The 20,473-nt window shown below is 39.0% G+C and overlaps 1 protein-coding gene across 2 annotated transcripts in view; it reads left to right on the top strand.

The window, feature by feature from the left end:
• KIT (KIT proto-oncogene, receptor tyrosine kinase) overlaps nucleotides 1-20,473 on the top strand; it is an 86,429-nt gene that overhangs the window by 30,991 nt on the left and 34,965 nt on the right. For both annotated transcript variants that reach the window (XM_006058312.4, NM_001290952.1), the window contains 5 exon segments: nucleotides 6,502-6,771; nucleotides 9,771-10,052; nucleotides 11,130-11,266; nucleotides 15,445-15,616; nucleotides 20,170-20,359. In XM_006058312.4, the coding sequence (XP_006058374.2) occupies nucleotides 6,502-6,771; nucleotides 9,771-10,052; nucleotides 11,130-11,266; nucleotides 15,445-15,616; nucleotides 20,170-20,359 (1,051 nt within the window).

The following is a 20,473-nucleotide window of genomic DNA, read 5'->3' as shown; positions in this document are numbered from 1 at the left end:
AAGGTGCTGTTCATGCCCTTAAGCACAACTGTGTGGAATGAATAAAAATATTAACAGTGATTAATTTTTAGTGATGTGGATTTAAGATAAATTTGGGGGTCTCACAGAGGCTGCTACTGAAGGTCCAAGTGGTCAGATGAGAAAGAGCCAAGGAGGATGAGAAAGTTTGAAGCTTCACCTGGGCCTTGATTTTAAATTAGATCAATTTTAATTATTATTGATTTTAAATCTAAGAATTACTGATTTTAAGTTTCTAAAAAATTGTGGCAAAATACACAAAATATAAAAAGTACCATTTAGGAGTGTCTGCTAAATCACTTCAGTCGTGTCCGACTCTGTGCGACCCCATAGACGGCAGCCCCCCAGGCTCGCCCGTCCCTGGGATTCTCCAGGCAAGAACACTGGAGTGGGCTGCCGTTGCCTTCTCCATAGGAGTGTCTAATTCAGTGCTATTAAAGTGCGTTTACCATGACGTGCCACCGTCACCGTGTCCTAAAGAAAATCATCCCAAACAGAAACTCTGTAGCCATTAAAAGAATAACTCTCCAATCCTTCTTCTCTTTAGCTCTTGGCAGCCTCTCTTCTATTTTCTGTCTCTATGAATTTGCCTATTATTAGTACCTCATATATGAGGAATCATACAATATTTAACCTTTTGTGTCTGGCTCATTTTACTTAGCATAATGTTTTCAAAGTTCATGTTACAGCATGTCAGAATTTCATTCCTTTTTATGGCTGAATAATACTCCTGTTTTGTGTATACACCTCATTATGTTTGCCCGTTCATCTGTTGATGGACAATTGGATTATTTCCACCTTTTAGCTATTGTAAATACTGCAGCTATGAATGTTGGTGTACAGATATTTGCATTCCTGCTTTCAATTCTTTTGGGTGTGGTTGAATTTTATACTGGTCAGAGGTTATAGAGGGTATGTTGGTATTTGTTTTGAACGACTGTCAAAATCTTGCATTGTTGACTGTTCATAAGTGCCCTTTTCCTCTCTTATGTATGCTTTTTGAGAGCAGGGACTGTCTCCTAGGTCCAGCACTTAGCAGGATACCTGGAATGTGTATTTTCTGAATAGATCCTGGAGTTCCTAGCCCCCAGCCATCATTCACTAGACTAGTTGGTCCTCAGAATGGTAGGTTTTGCCATCTGTCATATTTGGGGGACTCATTAATTAACATATTCAGGAAACAGAAAATAACTCAGTGTTTTTATTAGTCAAACATCATTCAGTTCAGTTCAGTTCAGTCGCTCAGTCGTGTCCGACTCTTTGCGACCCCATGAATCGCAGCATGCCAGGCCTCCCTGTCCATCACCAACTCCCGGAGTTCATTCAGACTCAAGTCCATTGAGTCAGTGAAACATCATTAGGGAAGTACATTTCAAATGCAAAGGGTCCTGACATAGATAAAACCTCATTCAGCAAATGTTTGTTGAGAACTTGCTATATACAGATACATTTCAAAATGTATGATTCCAGAGCAGTTTCAAAGCTCAGTTGGACTAATTTGTTGATATTGACTTTTAAATATAAAGGGGTGTGTGTGTGTGTGTGTGTATGTCTGTGTGTTTGTATGTGTATATGTGTGGATGTGTGTGTGTGTGTGTGTGTATATATATTTAACATGAACCTCTAATCTTGTGTGTGTGTGAGAGAGAGAACATTATAACAGCACTCAAGATAGTTTGGAGAAAAGAGAATAAATAATATCCACAGCCACGCTCTAGTATATGCTCAAGTTTGAGGGTTGAACTTATACTTTATTTTGAAAAGAAAACCCTGAATGCCTCTGGTGGTGACTATTTTAAAAATTTATTTTTTAAACTCTAAAAGTGTAAGCTGCTGCTGCTAAGTCGCTTCAGTCGTGTCCGACTCTGTGTGACCCCATAGACTGCAGCCCACCAGGCTCCCCCGTCCCTGGGATTCTCCAGGCAAGAACATTGGAATGGGTTGCCATTTCCTTCTCCAATGCATGCAAGTAAAAAGTGAAAGTGAAGTCGCTCAGTCATGTTTGACTCGTTGCAACCCCATGGACTGCAGCCTACCAGGCTCCTCCATCCATGGGATTTTCCAGGCAAGGGTACTGGAGTGGGTTGCCATTGCCTTCTCTGAAAGTGTAAGCTAGTGATCTCAAATTTGGAAGCTTTTCTTTTGGTGGTATCTATAGTAATTTTAATGGATGAATCAAGCCATTGCTTTTTCTTAGTAGAGCAGCAGAATAGACATTGTCCTCCTTTGGAGAATAGGTCAGTAGACTGTTGACATCTGTTACTGGGGCTAGGTGTTTTGGAATCTGTCCTTCCACCAATCTTTTATATGGTCAGTGATTGAAGGGAATTTTTGTGTAACTGTGCTCGGGTGGGGAGGGAATATGATTTATGATCCTTGTTCTGAGGGCCCTAATACCCCAGAGTAGGCAGAGGTAAGATCTAGATATAGACCACGATTGTACATCAGAAGCCAAATGGGTGATGGAGCTGAAGATTTTGGAGAGTTTAGTGGGAACAGGTGGTTGTGACCTGAAATAGTTAGAGAGCAAACAATATCTATGAAGATTGGGCTTTCTTCCTGATAAGGAGGCAAATTGATGCAGTAGTTATATCCTGGGTGCATGGGCAGAGAGGTGGGCGTAGCATGGAATGAAGAGCATTCGCGGGATCCTTAGGCTAAAAGGATTGGAGAGGCAGGTTGGGTCCAGAGGAAACAGCTAGAAATTGACACCATGAGAGTGCTTTGTAAGCTGTGCATGATGTCAGTGTTAGCTGCTGCTTGCCTCTGTTAGGGTTTTTGAGGCTGGGATTGGGGCTGTTGAAAAAGTGTTTTAGGCTGATGGATATCAGGGTTATGAGGCAGGATGATTTGGGGGTGGGGTGAGTGGAGGCTGGAGGCATGGGGATCTTTCAGGAATGGCTGTTCATTCTGGACATAGTAAATGACTTCTGGGATCAGGGCAGCAGGAGTGGAGAGGCATACGGGGATGTGTGACAGACTCTGGGGAATGACTGGTATGATTTATTGCCAAGGAGGGAGAAGTCAGGCAGAAATCTGGGAAATGATGGGCCCAGTTACTTCCATAGGAAATGTCAGGACTGATTGGAGGGAAGATGAGACTATTTTTAGAGTAATCGTGTCTTGTATGTATTATGTGTTTTCTGCATGCCTGAGGACAGTTCTGAGTGCTTTCCATAAAAGCTTTATGAATTAGGTGCTGTTACTGTCCCCACTTTGCAGATGAGGAAACCAAGGTAGAGATGCTTGGTAACTTTCTTAAGGATCACACACTTGCATCCTGGCAGATGCAGATCTGGACAGTCTTATCTCTAGATGAGATTGTACTGAGGGAAGTAAGTCGGATGGATAAACAACAAGGTCCTACTGTATAGCACATATATTCAGTATTCTGTGATAAACCACAATGGAAAAGTGTAAGAAAAAGAATATATATATGAGTAACCAAATCACTTTGTTTATAGTAGAAATTAACACATAATTGTAAATCAACTGTACTTCAATTAAAAAAAAAGAAACCTCAAAAAAAAAAAGAGTCAAGTTCTTACCAAGGATGCCTTACTGCTTTCACTATAATAACTACCTGAAGAAAGAAATACTGCAGCACACTCTAGTATTCTTGCCTGGGAAATCCCATGGACAGAGGAACCTGGTGGTCATTTCCTTCTCGAGGACATCTTCCCAACCCAAGGACTGAACTCACGTCTCCTGCGTCGGCAGCTGTGTTCTTTACCACTGAGCCACCATGGAAGCCCAGATTGAAATACATTTGCAATATAAATTCTTAAGAATTTTTGGATTAAATTGAAAGTACTTCGTTTTTAAAGGAGATAAATACTTGAAAAACCAGCATCTTCACTTACCACTGTGCCCATTTTCATTATTTAACAGTCTGTATGACTAAAAATCACCCCAACCACTTCATTTCCATAGTCTGGTTCCATCATTTAGAGCTTCAGTCTGGGGGCACACAGTCTGGGCCATAGCACTTCTCTTTCTGTTGGTGCTCGGTAACATGTGATGACTAATTCACCTTATTGTTAAGTCTTCTGTGACTCAAGGCTGCCCAGCATCTTCTGATCTGGGGTGTACTTTGCGTGACATCATGGGGCTATAATTGATGGCATGGTTGGAAGGCACCCAGATGAAATATTTGTCTGGATAACTAAACTTGAGACTGGTGATTTATACACACCTTCAGGGGGCAACTTCAGCCCTTCTGTAGAGTACTTTTGGGCCATCCCTCTCCATGGATTCTGTTCCTGCTATCTTCAGATGTCAGCATGCCTCCTATTTTTTTTATAAACTTGTAACCTTTTAACTACTACTAAAGTTTTAACTGTAGATCTATTTCTGTGCTTTCTCCTGCCATAATTCTCCAGGAAGAGGTCTACACTTGCAGGCTTAACCTTGAAGCCAGCAGAAATTCCCACTCAACTGAAATTGGATTTCCTGTGGTGTCTTCCTAACCAGATCTAGGGACCTCTGTTCTGTTCCCTTTGATCATGCTCAGCATCTGCCCTGGGACCCACCCACCTTCTCTTGGAAACCTTTTGATGTGTTGCCTCCCTTGTCTTTTTTAGCTTCTCCCCTTCCTTTCTGATGGTCCCATTTAAAAAAAATCTGTCTTGACTCTTTCCTACCCACTCTTAGCTGGAAGAACTCTGCGACCAGTACTCATTGTGTTCCTCTTTTTTCTACAAAACTGTTTCCTCGGATTATTTGATCCTGTCTTATAACTTCACAGGTACTGCTCTTTCCCCACGATCTGAATTTCACATCATCAGGTGAGAAGTCCACCTGCTTGCCAGATGCAGCACCTGGGAGCAGGTGTCCTGCTTCTCCCGCCTGTCCCTTTCTCACCATCTGAATTGGTGGGGAGAAGTCCACCTACTGCCAGATGCAGCACCTGGGAGCAGGTGTCCTGCTTCTCCCATCTCTGGCCCTTTCTCACCTTATCTCCATCTCTGCCCTGAACGTGTGCAGAGGCTCCTGCTGTGGCTTCCTCTGATCGCCCCTGCCTCCCACCCACCGCTTCCTCCACTGGCTTGGACGGCTTTTGTTGCTCCTTGAAAAGCCACATCAGTTCTTGTCTCTGACCTTATATGTGTGGAGGGGGGCACAAATCCAAGGCACACGAACCATTCCCCCCATGATCCTGCAGAAGAGACTGAAAGCCCCCCAGGGAGCTCTGTTATCCTGGTGCCCTCGCCCCCCTCACCCAGATCGTACGTGAGTCAGCCTTTTGTGTTCTTCATGGCACCGTCACCACCAGTGTGCGCTTTCTCTGGCAGCCTCTTTTGTCTTAAATCCTTAACTGTGAGTTCTGTGGCTTCTGCTGACCTGAGGGCCAGAACTTTTCACTGATCTTGAGTCTAGTTGACCTCAGGTATCTCACTGTGCACCAGTGTCTCTGGTGTCTGTCTGTGGTATCTGTCTGTCTGCTCTTTCTCCTCTTCTGATATTGTGGAAATCCAGCCCACTTCTTTCTCTGTCGCCTGAAGCTAAGTCTTGTACCTATGTTGCATTATTCTGACATTGAACACTGTGTACTTTAAGCTCTGGACTGTAAGGACTGTGTGTCCCGTCTACGTGGATTTTCTCCCAGCATCTGACACAGTGCTTTTGCAGCTCATAAGTAATGAACAGATACTTAACCTTCATGCAACGGATGCATGTATATACTTGTATGCACAAATGAATGAATGGATTGGCTGCTGTGCTTTTCTAAGGTTCCAGTTTCATATTCAGAGTCTCTAGTTTTGTGTCTTTAGTCTGACACTCTCCCAACTGAGCTATTTAGGCACTTCTTTTAGTTTTTGTATCTTTAGTTTGCTATGTAGCAAATCTCTGTAGGCATTAGGTTGATCAGGCTGCAACCCAACATCTGCTATGAAATCTGATGATCTGATGATTAAAATAAGATTTTCATTTTCTGCCTTATCATTTGAAACACAAAGATCTTTTTTTTTTAAATGACCATCACCGAATAAAGACAATTGCATAGAAATAACTGAATTCACAAAGCTGTAAGAAAAGCCAGGCTATCATGATCATGTATATTTTGCCTAAAGAGTGATGGGCCGGTAGTTTTTTTGTTGTGTTGTTTAATCGTGTGAGGTTTTGTTTTTGTTGTTTCTAGACTGGGTGTCAGCATGTCAGTGTCATTGCAGTGGCCCATATTCAGAGTGGAAACTTGACCCCGTTGTATGTTTAACCCAGAGAATGCCATGGCATCCAGCAAGTCTTGGCTTGCCTACCAAGGGTGACCCTCAGGATTAATTGAGAGTTGCCGAAAATAACTTGATTTTCTAGATGAACTTTAGAAACTTTAAACAGAACTCTCTCACCATAAATAGCTGGGCAGCTTTGTCCTATTTTTATTGTCGAGTACACAGAAGATGGAAATCAATATTGGAAAAAATGCTTTATTTCGCCCAAGAAAAAGATCATGTTCAACACGGTTTTCGTTTTTCTTGGCAGGCTCTTCTCAGCCATCTGTGAGTCCAGGGGAACTGTCTCTACCATCTATCCACCCAGCAAAATCAGAGTTAATTGTCAGCGTTGGCGACGAGATTAGGCTGTTATGCACTGATCCAGGATTTGTCAAGTGGACTTTTGAGATCCTGGGTCAACTGAGTGAGAAAACAAACCCGGAATGGATCACCGAGAAAGCAGAGGCCACAAATACAGGCAATTACACGTGCACCAATAAAGGCGGCTTGAGCAGTTCCATTTATGTGTTTGTTAGAGGTAAATGCTCAGCTTTCTTTGATGCTATGCTTAGAGAACTTTATATCCTGTCCTTAATTAGGACAAGATAGCTGAGTCATGGATAAATTACTGGCTGGGTCTAGAAAGCATAAAACACAGTTTTCTTGGTTAGTTTTCCCACATCTTCTGATACATAGTGGCTTCGGGTAGGACTCCAGCTGAAGGTCTTGCAAGGCTGTGATGCTCCTAATGAGGTCACAATATGGTTTAGCCCGTTTGTCCTGGTGGTGTCAGGAAACCCTGAGAATAAATTAGGCCCTTTGGGAAGACAGCATTTTAATGCCTTGAGATCCCAGATATTCCCACTTAGTAAAAACACTTCAGGGAACTAAAGGCCTCTAAGGGCCCCAAACAGACCAAAGCTTCAAATGAATTGACCCACATTTAGAGAGTAAATTCCAGAAACAATTCAGTTGGTTAAGCACCCTGTGTCCTTCCTGAGTTCTTAATAGTAGTCAGTTCATTCATTTAAAAAATTGTGACCTCTGAGAAATAAAAGGAAAATGTGATGGTTGGATTTCTGTTCCTCATTTCCTGTGATGAATGCAGTGATTCATCTGTGTTTGTGCTTTTAATAAGCTTGTCAGAAGAAGGTTTCCTGGCGGGGCCAGGGGAAGGGATAGGGGAGGGGTCTTTTTGTTGGTGTGAAAACTAGAATACTTAAAGCTTAAGAGACATACCAAGGTTATAGGAGGAGAAATAGTTTCAGTTCTCGTCCTGGGTTTGTGCCTGGACTGAGGTTGTCATTGCAGCCTCATCTATGATATTGTGGAAGAAGGTCCAATAAATTTGTCCTAGATTGTAGATCTGAGCAACCTCTGGAGTCACAGTTCCTCACAGCAACACTTGGATAAGATCACCTGCTCTGTCTTCCTTATATAATTGTTTTCAGGGAGACAGAATTAATGCACATTCTAGCTCTATGGAAGGTTAGTAAAATTGACTGTCCTGTTTGCTGTGAGGAAGGTTGCCATGAAACTGAAACTGCCTCTCCTTACTTTATCTTTTACTCTTTCCTGGGTGGCTAGCTGAAAAGAAATACACGTTCACAAGCCACAGCTACCCTCTGGGTATGTTTCCATAATTGTTGAGCCACCCGTGTTCTGTTCTTTGACATTCAAGAACGTACTCTGTAATTTCCAGGTGGTAATGAAGTGTCATTCTGCTTATTAATAGGATGGGTAGACGTCTGAATAAATAGGGAAACTGCTGCATTAGCCAAATCAGTTTCACAGAGCACTCAGGTTTTCTTTATAGGGGAAGTCATCCTCAATAACTTGGAACTATGTTTAATTATTACCGGTTTAAGATGTTTAGATGCCTGTATAGTTTGTCTTATGGCAGTGAAGGAAATTGGGGCATTGTTGTGGGACCTATAGCTCAAGTGACTGAGAAAGAATAAGTGGGAAACTAACCAACGATAGCCTCGAACCATATTTCAGCCATTATGAGATAATTTATTTGCGGAATAAATTAGTTAGGCTGGGAGGTGCATAATTCGTTTAAGAAAACTCTTTGAAAATTGGTCAAAATTATATGATAAGTGGATTTCAGTTATTTCATTGATTTTTATGGAGCACTCAATTTGCATGTGCAAAGGACATTTTAAAAAACATTTTAGGGACTTCCCTGGTGGTCCAGTGGTTAATATTCCACACTTCCACTGTAGGGGGCACGGGTTCGATCCCAGGTTGGAGAACTAAGATCCCGCATGTTGCACAGTGTAGCCAAAAGATGAAAAAACTTTTTAAGTGTAATCTGTTGGCTCAACCATGTGTCTGTATGATCGTTACACAGTATAGAGGTGGCAGCATATTGTGTGTACAGAATGAGGTGTGTATAGAGGTCCCAGTCGGCCTAAGGCTTTCCCAGTCCATGCCAGGCATCCCAGCATAATTGCTAACGTACCTCTTTCACGTCCAAGTGTCCTGGTTTGGACAATCATGTATTTGCCACAGCATTTCTGAACCTCATAAGCTTCCCTTGTGCATATCAATTTATTTGATTTCCAGAAATTCTATTTATACATATCTTTCAAGGAATATGAATAGAGCACGGACCACGTGTTATTTGTACTGTGTGGCCCCCTGATAGTTTTCTAGACTCTTTACAGAAGCTGGAGGATCCTGGAGACTGTGAACTCTGGAAAGAAGGTCACTTGGGTTAGTGGAGAACACTTTTCCCCACACTACTAGATGTCATCAGGCTGCCTATTCTTGGCCTATGTTCTTTGCAGTGTTATCCGTTTTAGAATATTCATAAATATTATAAAACATTTATATGTTTAAATATTCATAATTTAAAAATAAAATTTAAAATAAAAACTAAAATTTATAATATTTATATTTGGGAATATAGAGCTCAGATTGTGGTATCAGTCAGACCTGAGTTTGAGTTCTTTCTAGCCATTTCTGGGCCACATTACTTAAGAAGAGTTGCTAGTTTTGAGACTTCGGTTTATCTATAAAATGGTGGTAATGATAGCACCCATCACATTGCAATTTATTTATTTATTTATTTTTTATTCTTTTTTACTTTACAATATTGTATTGGTTTTGCCATACATCAGCATGCATCCATGATAGGTGTTTTGAGGATTAAATGAGAAAGGTGAATGTGTAATGGTCCAATCTTAGTGCCTGACGTATGGTTTAAGTGTTATCTTTTCCTTATTAGTATAGTTCAGATAAATTCTACTTTCATTTGCAAAGAATAAAGTCGGCAGCCATTTGGGCTACTGGGGATTTTTGCTGTGAGAGAGCATTTTATTTTTCTTTAATTTTTTGGCCAAGCCACACAGCATGCGGAACCTTAATTCCCTAACCAGGGATCAAACCTGTGCCCCCTGCGTGGAAGCATTTGACTACAGGATTACAAGGGAAGTCCCCGAAAGGCAATGTCTTAGATCTTTATAAAATGTTTTCATTGTCATTTTATATACGTGCTGTTTGAAATACTGATTGTCGGTTATGCCATAGACCCCGAGAAGCTTTTCCTGATTGACCTTCCCTTGTACGGGAAAGAAGAAAACGACACGCTGGTTCGCTGTCCCCTGACAGACCCCGAGGTGACCAATTACTCTCTCACGGGGTGTGAGGGGAAACCTCTCCCCAAGGATTTGACGTTTGTGGCTGACCCCAAGGCAGGCATCACAATCAGAAATGTGAAGCGCGAGTACCATCGGCTCTGTCTGCACTGCTCAGCGAATCAGAGGGGCAAGTCCATGCTGTCGAAGAAATTCACTCTGAAAGTGCGGGCAGGTACGGGTCCTTGTTTGCTTCCTGCTGGGTGTCGGAGCATCCATTGATTTAAAAGACTTCTCTTCTCGCTGGTCCATCTTAGTATGTTGGTCACTCAGGCAGCTGCTCTGATCGGTTTTCCCAGCCTCAAAATAATGCCAGCTGCTTGTAAATTCTTTATTTCACAGTCCTCATGCTACATGACTGGCCCAAGACCCGCCTCCAGTTGGGTGGGTCTACCAGGGATGAGCAATTAGATGGTCCTGGGGACAGTCATTAAACCTACTGACATCAGGACATCCCAAAGTTTCGTAAATGCACAGTGTTCCTTTCAAGGAAAACTTATTGGGAAGCCTTTACACTGTTTGAAAAGATTAGCATACAGATTATTCACTCCTTGATTTACTGTTGATCTGTGAATTGACTTCCTCCTTAAATATTTAATTTTAATGCCTTCTTAGACTGTTCACAATCTGAGAAGGAAAGTACCAGCTGACAATAGACCTTGTTATGAATTCGACATGAGGTAGAATATTTTGGTAGCTGGAGGATACCTAGAATTTTGTATTTCAGAGAACATCTAACTCAATACCAGTGGGCATTTAGCTATTGAGTAGTTATCGTTAAGGCTTTTGAAAAGGGTTCTCTTTGGAGTTAAGGAAAGTTTGATTGTTTAAAACCTGTTATTTTAAGAAATAATCAAGATATTAATTTTACAGTACATGGGAAAGTTGCCTGTTTGGTTAAAAGGATGTAATTAGTTGTCGGTCACATCCTTATGAAACCATTATGTGAAGTAAAGATAAAGGCAGCTTCACTATGCTAGGGTTTCTACCTAGCTTTGTTCAGGATTATTACCATCTCAAAGTAGACATTCTCTCTTTTTCACTCTATATTAATTAATTTACTTGAGGGACACATAGTTTAATTCCTGATGTCTTCAGGTACACAAGTAATACAGATTGGTTAGTGCTATACTTTATATTTTGCTTAAAAGACCACAGAGTTAGCTGGGCATGGCTTAGGAAAAATGGTAAGTTAAGAAGTTAAGTTACAGTGCAACCAGTCGTTTGAGGGCCACTTTTCATTTTATTCTAGCCATCAAAGCTGTGCCAGTTGTGTCTGTGTCCAAAACCAGCTATCTTCTCAGGGAAGGAGAGGAATTTGCAGTGACATGCTTGATTAAAGACGTGTCTAGTTCCGTGGACTCTATGTGGATAAAGGAAAACAGCCAGGTGAGTGGATTGTCTTCTCCGTTTTCCTCAATGTATCATGCTGTGTGGGAGGTTTGAAGGCTTTTCTTGAAAGAAGTGTTATTTTTAAAGAAATGTATTTTATTGATGTCTAGTTGATTTACCATGTTGTGTTAATTTCCGCTATACGGCAAAGTGATTCAGTAGTACATATATATGCATTCTTTTTCAAATTCTGAGAGAGTCTATTAATCATCCTGAGGATGGCTCAGCTGGTGTGTCTGTCAGAGGTGGAACTGTCTGGAGTGTGTTGAGATGCGTATTTCCCCATTTCATAGCACCATATGCAGACATGTACATTCATTATGAGTAACAAATGTCATTTTGTAAATTTATTTTGAGAAAATTGAAAACTTCAGACTTGTTATTACTCTATACTGTTTCTCTGAATGACTTTAATGGGGAAAATTTTTTAAAAAATTAACAGTTCAGTGAATAGCTACCTTGATTTTTATAAAGCTATTATGGAAACTATTCAGACCAGATTATTTAAAATACTGTGAAAAGTTGCCATTTTCCCCTTCCATATTAAGAAACGTGATCTTAGGTATTAACCAGGAAGCCCTTCCCTCCCCCATGAAAAGGCCTGTCCATTTGAGAAATGGATTTCTTTGTATATGGGTCTGATTTCCTCCTTTGAGACTGCTTACCTGAGATCAGATTGCTAATGGTTTTCTGTTTGTTTCAGTTGCTATTAATAAAATGGTTATCTTCAATATGAAGCATTTGGACATGTTTAGGTTATCATTCATTTGACAAATGCATATTGAATGTCTACTGTATGTCAGATACTGTGTTAGGCATATCTTAATAAATTTTGGCTAGGTATATTTGAAGGGTTTTTTCCCTCTGAATTCACTCACATTAATAGCAAGGACTTTGAAATGTCCAGTTTCCCTAGTATTTTGCTTTTAAAATTCCCATTGACTGAGTTTTCAATAATTTCTGTTTGCATAATCTTGGCCATCTTGTTAATTTGCTATCATAGTAGTTTTTCTTCAGTACACACATATATATTACATTGGAAGGAAGAAAATACTGTCTTTTCCTCCTCCTCTTCCTCTTCTTCCTCCTCATGCTCTGAATTGGCAATTTTATGCCTGTTTAGAGAATCCTATGCTAAATAAGTAACCATGGCAATTAGCTTAATGCAAAGCATTCTGATGGTGTTCCTGCAGACCTGTGATGGATGATACCTTGCTAAGTGAAGTCTGCCATTGACTAGGAGAATGGAACCAATGTCTCTGAGAAAGAAGTCCTAGTTTTCATATCATATAGCCTAATAAAAACAATAGCTTACATACGGATTTTTGACTAACCCTACAGAACACAATCCCATATTAATTGCCTTTCTATGATCCTTGATTTCAGATGAGAGAACAGTTTAGACTGTGTGTATAGCTGAGCCTCTGTATAACTTGAAAATTAGCCTTTCTGAGATGAGAAATAAATTGCCCTAGGCAGTTTTGTTCTGAACCATTTTTTCCCAGGAGCCCTGCTTGCCATTCCCAATTAATCCACTGGCGCTGGTAGATAAGGCTGCAGTGCTGGGAGCTCTTTGGGGAAATCCCAGTGCGTACCTCCAAGGGTTAAGGAAAACCAAATCACGTGCAAACACTATGTAACGTGTGACTTGCAGATGGGGCTCATGGCTGAATGCCAGAGTTCATCCATGAATCTTTTACTGACATCCTTTGGCTTAATTTGGAATACTTAGTGCTATTATAGCACTATCAAATTATTTTAAAAATCTGTAGAATTTGATTTGAATCATTTAGAATAAGTTTAACTCACAATGAAATTTAGGGTGAATTGAGTGTTGGAGAGTTTTTGCAATTGTTTGTTTTAAAATGTAAGAGAATCTTGGAGTTTATTCAACACTGTAAATCTTGGTTAGCTTTTCTAAGGCTTATAAACTCTTATATTTTTACTGCTTTTAATCATGATCTCTGACAGTATCCTAAATTATGGCCTCCGGGTTTGGATGTTGATATTGTATAAATTATCGACAAACTATTCCTTCCAACACCAGTGTATTCATTGTCCTGTTTAGCTCCCTAACAATGGACTCCTGGGCTCTTGCAGGAGCTAGAGGGAAGATTCGGTAAATGTGGAATATAGTATGTGACCTGTCCATTGTCTCTCTGCCTTTACAGAGGAGAAGTCTGTAACATGATGGACTAGGAGAGGCCAGAGAAAAATGTCATTTCCCCTTCGTCTCTTCTTAACAATTGCTGTTAGGCAGCAAAAATGTCAGATTTCTGCCAATTATTAGAAAAATCTCTTAGAAGGGAGTATCTTCAAGTTGACACAGTGCTCCAGACTAGACAGGCCTTTAAAGACTTATTCTCTTATTCATTTTTGGAAATAAAATCTGAGACCATAGTGGCATCCTTGACTTGGCCAAGATCTCACAGTTAGTTAACCAAGCAGGTTTCTCTTCTTTTTATTTCAAAACATTTAGCTTTGGCAGTCAGCTTTTATGTGTGCTTATTTTAGTGTAAAAAAAATTTCTAAAAATATAATAACATGAGAAAAAAGAGAAATAGCTATAATTCTGCCACTGTACATTAGCAGTACTGTGCAATAAAAATAGAATGTGAGCCTCCTATGTAATTTAAAATTTCCTAGTAGGCACATGACACTAAAACAAAGTAAACTCAATTTTAATGTATTTAGTCCAATGTATCCAAAATATTTCATCATGTAATTAAAATTATTAATGGGCTATTTTATACTATTTCTTTCATATTAAGTCTTTAAAGTCTGGGACATATTTCATATTTACAACACCCTTCAGTTTGCATTTCAAGCGCTTGCAGTCTCGTGTGGTTAGTCCTTATAAATGCTATATTGCCCACATTTTTTTCCATGTTTCTTTTCTCTCTGTCCCCATGCATATGTATGAACACATGGTTACTGTCTTAAGGTATACTCATTTTACACTTTTTACATAAAATAAGCATTTTTAATTTTCATGTATTCATAGTCTTTTTGATTTGGTACACATTAGGTCATCTCCAGTTTTTCACTTCAGCAAATATCTTGAAGCTTTTGTTTCCTGTTGAGTTGTTTCTTTGAGATATATTTGCTGGAGTTGATCAGGGCTCTGAACATGCTTCCTAGTTGCTTTCCAGAAGGATTGTTCTGCTTTAGAGAACTGTCAAAATGGTCTAATGCTAATAGGTCCACCATAGCCTGTACAGGGAGTCACCCTTGATCTTGTTGCATGTCAATATCCGCTGTTGTTTTGGGTTTTTTTAGTTGTTTCCCCTCTCCCTCCTACCCCTCCCCATTGTAATAGGAATGTGTTCATGTAAAAAAAAAATTGGAAGATGCAGAAAACTCTATGCTATTCCATTTCATTTATTCAGAGAATGGTTGTAGTTTATATTATGGCTTTTTCCTCATGAGGTTTCCATACAAGAACTCTCTCCATGTCTTATGTGCAGACAGATATTAACAGTAGGATGGTGATATCACAAGGGTAAATGCACAACCTTTTTTCTTCAGCTCATGTGTAAATAATTTGGAGTTTGGTCTTACATGTCTTGTGTACTTCTGAATGCTCTTTAATAGCTGCCAAAATTCTGCAGGATAAGAACAATAGGATGAATTTTCAAGTTAATCTTAGACATTGTAAATTTATTTTTGTTAATGAAAATAAATGTTAATAAAATAGAACATGATTGCTAGTAGTGATGTGTTTTCTTTCAGTCACTGGGCTATAGAATAGAAAACACATAAATATGTATATAAAACAGGAAATATTGATAGGATGCAGGTATGCTGACTTGTAAAATATCAGTATCCTGTAGTATGTCTTATATACTAGCTTTTAAAATTTGGCACTGTTTTAAAAAAAAATGTTTAGCACTGCAGAGAATTTGGAATTATGTATGCTGTGATTATTAAGAAATGAATTTTCATGTTTTTTCCCAATCATTAATAATGACTATCTTTCAATATAATCCTGTAATATGAAGTGTTCCAATGACAGACTTGTCATGATGTTTTATTATTCTTACTTAAGTAGTGTATAATGAATGCTAATATGGAGAAGTTAATTGCTGCTATTTTTAATTTATCTAGGAAAGATCCTGAATATAAATTGTATGGTAATCTTTGATTTCTTTCTTCCCCTCCCCTTCTGAGAGCAGCAGACTAAAGCACAGACGAAGAAGAATAGCTGGCATCAGGGTGACTTCAGTTATCTCCGTCAGGAAAGGTTGACTATCAGCTCAGCAAGAGTGAATGATTCTGGTGTGTTCATGTGTTACGCCAATAATACTTTTGGATCAGCAAATGTCACAACAACCTTAGAAGTAGTAGGTAAATATCTCTGGGAATGGTTAAATTACTTGGCATAGTGAATGAAGAAATTACCTGATAGTTTCCTTTTTACATTAATGGAATGTTAACAGATTCTTTAGGGCTTTTAGTATCACTGAATGAATGAATACGTGGAAAAAAATGATCTTCCAACCAGAGCACAAAAGCAAATTCTACCCATTTAATAGAGGCAAGTGAAAAGCTGTAACTGTGAAGGTGTTTGAACCTGTCATTCTCTGCTTAACCCCCCTACCCCAACAAATGTAGATTGAGCTTTCCCCAGAATTTTACTCCTTGCTGAATGACCTGAGTTTGGAAATGGATGGAGACGTTATTCTTTGGAGAAAGACGTATGCTTAGACCTTAATGTATTTCTCTGGATCTTTTGGTGAGGTTCTTCGGCCTTTTGGTTTATTGTTTTACAGTTCTTGGGCTCTAGGCACTTGGCAGCAGAAAGGGCTGAACTGACTTTTCCTTCTCAGTATGCCCCTCACCTTACCCTGTCCTCTGACCCTACAGGCTATAACATAAACCTTCAGGAAGGCAGCCCACTGGGCATGGCTCCTTGTTTCTACAGAGCATAAACAAACATGTTAACCTGTGCCCTAACCTATATCATAACTGGTATACACAACTGGTTTAGTTTTCCCTGATCTAGCAATCTTACTAAATACTTATTTCCCAAGTATCTACTTAATGAGAGTAGACTGTGGTAAAGTACATGACGTTTTTGAGTTACTGAAAAGTATAGTAATTTTAAAATTATTTCTTTTACACTCTTTGGGCTCTCAGTATTGTTTGCATTTGATCTATTTTCTTGGGGTTTTTTTTTTTTTTTTGATGACACCGTATTCTCATTGCTTGATTTTGATTAGGTACTTGTAGGGTGGTGAAATTCTTCCTCATAATTTTATCAATAATAAAATTATATATTTGTTTTCATTTCTCTCCCCCCATATTTCTTCAATAATTTATGTAGCAGTGTTAGAGGTTTGCAATTTATCCCACAATTATCTCATATGAGTTAGGTGTTTCTGCTCATGTTGTAATGGAAAGTGTCTCACCAAAATGAACGTGAAAAAGACGCTTTATTTGCAATTACAGAGCTAGCCCAGAGAAAGAGTACTGTTCTGTCCCTAAACATGATTGTGAACCATTTATTAATTTGAATAAAAGGCTATGCTTTTAAAATATTAAACTCCATAAGTGCTAATTTGCTAAGTTGATTAGGGAGCATGCTGATATATCAGCTTCAGCTCCAGAAAGCAATTAGTAAGGATGTTTTGAGCATATTGTTGTATGTAATCAGATTTTTAAAATCCATTCATCAATTTCCAAGAATATAACTGTATAACTGGAAAGACTTGGGGCCATGTAATCTGAATCTGTACTGTTTCGGGAGAGGGTTGGGATGGGACAAGAGCAGGAAGAGACAGAGAAAAGTGATCTTTCGGGGCTGGGAGTAGAATTTGGACACATAGTGGAGTGGTGCGCAGCACAAGACTTTAGGATGACCCCTACCTAGTTTTGAGTTGGGGCTCTACCACTTAAATTTCAAATGCACCCCACTTTAACTCTGCCTCTGTTTTCTCTTACGAGACACACAACCTCTAACTCCCAAGGCTGTAGAAGGGAGAAAAGCAACAGATTTTATAGATGTGCCTGATATAGTGTTTGTACTTGTAACTGTTAATGTCTCATCAGTTTCTTAAACCATCCTTTATAACAAGCCAGATAGGATTTTTTGATTCTAATAATTCTTACACTTCATGAATTTGAAACTCTGTTCTATTATAGGACATAAAATCATATTGATCAGACTAGACTGTAGAAAACTCCGGAGGAACTAGTATTTTATTCATGATGATTGTGACAGAAATCAGTGCAAATAATATTGCCTGTAATATTTCTATATTTTGCATTGTGTTTTATCTTTGAATTTATGACCTTGAGTACCTGAAAATTTAATGTAGCTTTCAGATAAAACTTATTTACTCAAAACTAACTTAAGTTAGCTTAAAGAATGACAGAGGGGCATCATTTATGATTCAGGTATTAGAACAAGCTGTTGGTTTCCAACTTGATTTCATTTGGATGTTTTTTAAAATTTCGCCTGAAAAATGTTTTTCCATTGATACAAGGGACAGTTGGATTCCATTTTTTTTTTTAATTCTGAATCTGTAGGAAACTAAATAGTAAATATTCTAATGGCAACCTCATGTGGGGTACCAATTGCATGTTAGATGCTCTCCAGAGGATATCTACTCAGTAGGTGGTGGTGATTTAGTCCCTAAGTTGTGTCCAACTTCTGCAACCTCATGGACTGTAGCCCACCAAGTTCCTTTATCCATGGGGTTTTCCAGGCAAGAATACTGGAATGGGTTGCCATTTCCTTCTCTAGGAAATCTTCCCCACCCAGGGATTAAATCTGTGTCTCCTGCATTGCAGGTGGATTCTTTTACCGATGGAGACACTAGGGAAGCCTAGGGTGTAAATATATTTAAATAGTACCAGAGATAGTGGATGACAGTCTTAAATGTTATAATTCCATCTTCAATTTTGAAAAAGAAATAAAACAATAAGATTAAAACTCCTTCGTAATTCCACTAACTTGCTATAACCATTTTTAGGGTTTGGTATATGGTTTATGGACTTCCCTTGTGGCTCAGACGGTTAAAGTGTTTGTCTACAAATGCGGGAGACCCAGGTTCAATCTCTGGGTTGGGAAGATCCCCTGGAGAAGAAATGGCAATCCACTCCAGTACTATTGCCTGGAAAATCATCTCCTTGCAGTCCAAGGGACTCTCAAGAGTCTTCTCCAACTGCAACAGGATTTTAATTATACATGTAATCTTAGGTTCTCTTTCTCACTTAAAGTATGTGGAGACTCTAGGGTATGCTACAGTAAGAAGCCAGCCTTGGCCTCTCACTGTGTATATTACGTTTAGTCTCTGCCTTTGGGTAGGTAGCCAGCTATATGGCTTTCCATGACTTGGTTTCTTTTCTCATCTATAAATCAGGGGTTACAAGGTTCATGTTCAGTATTGCTGTAAGATTAAATATTTGTCATAATTATTAAATAGAATATGCTAAAGAACTTAATGCAGTTCTTGGCACATAGTAAACATTTCGTAAAAGGAGGTTATAAATATAATATTGGCAATTATTTTATTATGGTCTTTTTTAAGCTCTTCATTGTATTACTATATAACCATTTCTAAGGGCTGCTTTATTTACTTAACCAGTTCTCCCTTTTCTCATTTTTAAGATTATTATGACTAGGGTAAATAGCACTTCTATTTTGCATGTAGCTATCTACCTCACTAAGAAGAGTTCTCTGGATTAAACTGAAAAACAGATAATTTTTTATCTATAAATGCTTTCTAAAGAAGTTCTGCCAAATTAAAATGTGTAATTCAGCATGCTATTTTAATTACACTTGCAAAATTATTAAGTTTATTTCAAATTAGCTTTGCTAGTTTTCCATAGAATGGATATACATTATTTTTAACAGCTCTATTGAAGTTTTGCTGTTTTTAATATGTGAAAAGGGATCCCCTATTTAAATTACTAGCTTATTTTTCCTTATATATTTTCATGTCTTCTTTTTCCTATTACCTTAATTAATTTTTCTATATGTAGACATTTGAAAACATTTATGTATTCAGATTTGTCTTTTATAAGTTTTATTTTTTTGATTGCTTCTAAAAAGCCTAGAAAACTGCCCCCACCCCCACCCCCAGCTTGGTCAAAGTTTAATAGAAGTCAGTTTTGTTGTTTAGTTAAAAATATGGCTTAATTGTTAAAATGCAATATTTTTATTGAATATTGGGGCTATCTTCCCCTCCTTGATTTATGACATCTTATCACATATACAATTATATTGGGTCTAGGAATAGGCTACTTAGTCCAAATAATTTTTAGCATAATATGCCTCAGGACTAGTAGTTCTAAAAGACTTATCCCATGGTGATAGATCTTTAACAGTTGCTTAAGAGGTAAAAATAAGAGAATAAACATTTCCAATGTGTGTCCTTTCTCATTTATGACTGTGATTCTCTAAGAGCAAAACAAAATGTAAAATGGCTAGTTAAAATTCTTACTTGGCAAGCTAAGTGTGTGCTAGGTCACTTCAGTCTTGTCCAACTCATTGTGATCCCATGGACTGTACCCCGCCAGGCTCCTCTCTCCATTGGATTCTCCAGGCAAGAATATTGGAGTGGGTTGCCATTTCTTTCTCCAGGGGATCTTCCCAACTCAGGGATCGAACCCAGGTCTCCTGCATTGCCGGCAGATTCTTTACCATCTGAGCCACCAGGGAAGCCCAAGAATACTGGAGTGGGTAGCCTATCCCTTCCCTAGGGGATCTTTGCAACCCAGGAATCGAACCAGGGTCTCCTGCATTGCAGGCGGATTCTTTACCAGCTTACTTGGCACTACCAGTTAATACTGGAAATCAGTCAGTTACCTTTATAATCCAAAAATGAAGCTGTGTTATTTGTTAAGATTTTTGCAGGTAACAGTTTCTTTCCGTTTCATTCTGCTGTGGTTAGATAAAGGATTCATTAATATCTTCCCTATGATGAACACAACAGTATTTGTAAATGATGGAGAGAATGTGGATCTGGTTGTTGAATATGAGGCATATCCCAAACCTGTACACCGACAGTGGATATATATGAACAGAACCTCCACTGATAAGTGGGACGATTATCCCAAGTCTGAAAATGAAAGTAACATCAGGTAAGAAAAGAGCCTTTTACTGGCTATTGTGCAGTTCTACCTTTCCCCTTCACTTGTTTGGTCACTAACTCATGTCCCACTTTTTTTTTTGACCCCATGGGCTTGAGCCCCACC

The sequence above is a fragment of the Bubalus bubalis genome, chromosome 7, assembly GCF_019923935.1.
Source record: "Bubalus bubalis isolate 160015118507 breed Murrah chromosome 7, NDDB_SH_1, whole genome shotgun sequence".
Taxonomy (NCBI): domain Eukaryota; kingdom Metazoa; phylum Chordata; class Mammalia; order Artiodactyla; family Bovidae; genus Bubalus; species Bubalus bubalis.
Note: the sequence above shows the minus strand (reverse complement) of the source record. Positions and strands in the feature narration are given on the sequence as shown.